This window comes from Elephantulus edwardii, unplaced genomic scaffold (genome assembly GCF_000299155.1).
Source record: "Elephantulus edwardii isolate Elephantulus edwardi_28Jun2011 unplaced genomic scaffold, EleEdw1.0 scaffold00226, whole genome shotgun sequence".
NCBI classification, from domain to species: Eukaryota; Metazoa; Chordata; class Mammalia; order Macroscelidea; family Macroscelididae; genus Elephantulus; species Elephantulus edwardii.
Window position 1 is genome coordinate 3,792,023 of NW_006399976.1, and position 4,315 is coordinate 3,796,337.

Sequence of the window (4,315 nt, forward strand, 5' to 3'; positions counted from 1 at the left end):
CAGCCTGAGGGAGACGATGTTCATGTCCCATATGTGCCTTGTTTTCTATTTTGGCCAGCTTCCTCTAAGAAGGACAGGGATAGATGGAAAAAGGACCAGCATGAGAAGTGTGACAAGGTAGGTGTCTTGGGAAAAGGAGATGTTTGTGGAAGGGTGAGAGCTACCTCAAAAGTATATGTGACAGAGAAACCAGAAGAAAAATTCCTCCCTGCCTTTTCTACTTCTGCAGATAGAGACGTTTTCGAAGGGTGCTTTGGATTTCAGGATTCACTTTCCTCGCCTTCCCTCCCTGAACCAGTTCTTCTTCAGCCATCCTCCGTGTTACCTGCAACAACAGAGATGGTCCTCTTGGAGCGAGGCCCCCAGGGGACTCGGGATAATATGCTTAAAGGGAGAAGGCGAGGAAACAGGGTGTGAGAAATCAGGTGGGTACCCTTGTCCTACAATGAGAAACCTTTTATTGCCTCACCTTGTATCATCATATTCAGTATCAGATTATGCAATATCCAAGGCAAGCATCTGCTTTACTCGTGTTTGCATACTAATTTGTAGTGAATGATGTCATATTTTTCATCACATCAAAGATTCTGCTTCTAGGCATGGCTGCTATCTGTCTCTCCCCCAATCCTACAACACCTTCCCACAGAATCAAAGCTTCTTTTCAGAGACAGGGTACAGGGACAGAACACTCAGTGCACAAGGCAAGCAAGGTCTTTCTTGTGCCTATTTACTAATCTGTAGTGAATAGTTTCACAGATGAATCCCTGTTCACGAAAGATGTAAGTAAAGTCATGTGGTAGACCCATTTGAAATGGTCCACTGCAGATTGAGAAGTAATCTGCCCCAATGTTATCTAGAAAATACTTGCTTGAACATTCTTTTTGCATGTATTTTCCTAATCCATAATCAAATACACAGACAGAAAAAAAAACTGTCCAAACAGTTGGTTAAATCCAAAGGGTGATTATATGGGTATTTGTTTTTAGAAGTGTCTCTGTAGTCCCTCTAAATCATCTCCAATACTGAGGGTTTGGGGTATCTTGGCATTAGGAGAAATCATTGCTGGTTGATGTACATTCCAAAATCTGTGTTGGAATCCAGGTTGGATTCACGGTTGAGACATTGAAGGGTAACATGGAGAAAAGTTTGGGAAAGGCCAACTCCTTCTGGTTTCCTCTCAGACTGGACAGAGGTCCAGGTACTCTCCTTACCTCTGTCAGAAGCTCCAGGATGGGTCCTTTCCTCTCGGTAAACACTTTAACCAATGTCTGGATGAAGAAGGAACCTTTCTTGTCATGTCTGTAGGAAATGTACCCTAGGGATTCCAGAGAGATCATGATGAGGTGGGCTTGGAAGCTCTAGCAGCGAGGGAAGGTGGTGCATCAGCGAATGGACGGGTAAATGGGAGAATGGATAGACAGGCAAATAGATGAACAAACAGGTGGCTGAATGCAGACATGAATAGATGTTTAGATGATTCGTAGGAGGGCTGACTGCAAAGTAGAGACTTAGGGGGAGTGCAATGGGGGAGCAGGCGGGAACCAGAGGCAAGGCTACAGCTGGTGCCTGGGTGGACTAATAGCACATACCCTCTATGGTAGAAAAGATGTGTAGGAAATCCGTGAAGGTTGGAATGGTTTTAGTATTGTCCTTTGTGATCATCATGACCTCATCTCCACCTACTACTTCTCCAGGGTCCTTATGCTCTGAAAGAGAAGAAGTGGAGAAAGCAAAGAAAAAGTTATGGATACAAGAAGATCCCAGTCTTGTAGCACAAGGGAGGCTGTACAAGGCTTAACTGGTGTTTGGGCACCGGATCTGGAATTTGGTTTGATTATAGGTAACTCTGGGCTCCATGATCCAAGTTCTGTTTTCTTGGGTCGGTCCCCACCTCCTCGACAGGCCTGCACGATGTACACCTTGGGTTTGCCCCTCAGGGCCCGGCAGTTCTTGTTGTTGAGGACAGCAAAGAGGTCATCCAGGTTGACCATTTCGCCATCTTCCCCCTTGAGTTGGCCTTCTAACCCATGCGCCATGAGTACCACAAAGCCACAGCTGATGGGATCTGTCCGGGCATCCATGGCCTGCTGGAATTTATCCAGTTCTTCTTGGAATTGCTGGAGGAGAGGAATGGCCAGACTCAGGTGGGGTCCCAGGGCTTACCCTCTGGCCCAGGACCTTACCACTCCCAATCTGAGCTGGTCGCACAATACCTTGGCAGTGGGGTCTCTCTTCATGGTACTTTCAAATCCCAGCTGCTGGAACATATGTTCAAGGGCTTCCATATCTTCCTCAGAACCTTCCCGGGCTTTGGTGACGCACAGTGTCAGGGCCAGGCGGGTGCCTGACATATCGTATGACTCCTGAAGTAAGAGGCAATAGAAGTTAGCAAAAGGAGAAAGGTCAGACAGAAATAGGTGATATAATTAAGAGAACTGAGGCTAGAATGGCCAGATAAAATACAGAATACCTAAATGTGAATATAAGGAACAACTATGATTGGTTATCCAAGGGCTAGATAAGGACACCATGATTAATAAGGGGCTCAGTGAAAATGAAGGAAACTGTCAGTATTGACACAATAGCCAAAACACTGGGATCAAACATATCAATGATCACATAGATGGTGCGGGACCAGCAATGTTTTGTTTATTACTTGACAGTAACTAAGAACCACAGTAACATTAATGATGAGTTTAAGTAAGTCCCAGCTAGCATTGAGAGATGCAAATGCTTAAGTGAACATCAAAAGGTTGGAAGTCCACGTTCACTCAGAGATTCCTTGGAATATCTATATCCAAAATACCAACCGGGTGATCTACCTCCAAAAACACAGCAACTGCTGGAAATTCTACAGAGCACAATTCTTCTCTGATACATGGGGTTACCATGGATCAAAATCAATTCAAGGGCAGCTGGTAATAATGTCTTGTAACTGAATATACTCATAGCAATATTATACAGGGCACTCTTGGACTATAAAATTATCTGTTGTTTATCTGAAATTCAAATGTAATTGGACAGCCTGTATTTTACATGCCAAATCTGGAAGCTCAACCTAGAGCCTGGCTCTGTTGCAACCTCTCTGTGAACTTGAGCAAGACGTTGCCCCTCTTTAAGCCTCAGTTTCTAAATGCAGACTTGAATGTATGGGTTGTTGTTGTTATGTGCCATTGAGTCACCAGTGACCTTATGTACAGGTCTGAAGCCTGCTCTGTCCATTCCAGTTTTCACACGTGATGACTTTATCTCCCTCCCTATCCTTCCCAGGGATGTTCTGAGCATCCCTCCACTGCTTCCTCACTTATAAGAGTCTCAGAATTTTGGAAGCAAATACTGAGATCCTTACTTAATCTCTTTATGAATAAGAATATTGGGATATAATTTTCTTTTTAGTAAGAAAGCAGAATACTGACTAGCATAGTATTAAGTCAATCATTGGAAGATATCTGTTCTCCTATGCACACCCCTCCCTGATCTCTGAGTCTGTTTCTTTAACTTCAAGGTGCCTTCCAGCTCAGTGTTTAGATCTTGATTTTGGCTTCTTCTAACATCTCTGAAACATTAAACCCCTCACCTCCATCCTAAAAGTTTCCTACCCTTCTAGCCTGCACCCAGCTTACCTCTTCCAAAGGCTGAGGATCACTCATTTTCTTCTTTAACTCTGTGTAAAAGTCTCCTTGTTTGTATCCTGGAGACCAAGAGAAGACAAGCTGAGGGTATCTAGGAAAAATGCAGAGGGGCTAAGGACAGAGAAATTTGTCTATCTGAATTTATGAGACTAGATAAATAGTACTAGCGATGGTACTTAGTGCATGATAGGGTTAGACATGGGAAGGAGATGATAGTCCATGAAAATTTTTTGCCGTGACACTCCAGTGGTTTCTTTCCTCTCTGGATGTCCCCAGAACTTCTTCTAGACACCCTCTCTGCAAAACTATCCTTCTAAGACCTTTCCTATCCTCTCATTATATTCACCAAACTGTTATAGACTGGTATGTCCTAAGAAATCCCTGGGTTAATGAATAGGGCAAGAATCCCTATGTACTCCTGGAGTGGCTGGGGATGAACCACCAAGGAGACGCTTTGATGTTGGGTTTAAAATGAGAATATTATCAATGTTGGGAATACTAGTTTCAATGAGTCTCTAATCAGAAGAGATCAACCCATCTCTCTTTCTGCCTTGGGCATGAGTATCTCATCTTTCCGAGTTCTGTATGCTAATTTCTGACTCCTGCTCTTTTATTCTGACTGGATAGAATGACTTTGGTCCACACTTTGGAATTTTTTAGCTCCATGCCTTTTTTTTTTTTTA

The 4,315-nt window shown here is 43.6% G+C and overlaps 1 protein-coding gene across 1 annotated transcript; it reads right to left on the bottom strand.

Annotated features, from left to right (window-relative positions):
- Positions 1 to 217: 217 nt before the first annotated feature.
- Positions 218 to 3,650, bottom strand: CASP14 (caspase 14, apoptosis-related cysteine peptidase). The gene is made up of 6 exons (XM_006898347.1): positions 3,624 to 3,650; positions 2,214 to 2,363; positions 1,892 to 2,117; positions 1,590 to 1,706; positions 1,212 to 1,315; positions 218 to 325 (listed from the first exon to the last, which is right to left on the bottom strand). The coding sequence occupies exons 1-6, from the start codon at positions 3,648 to 3,650 to the stop codon at positions 218 to 220; spliced, it is 732 nt and encodes a 243-aa protein (XP_006898409.1).
- Between the last annotated feature and the right edge of the window lie 665 nt (positions 3,651 to 4,315).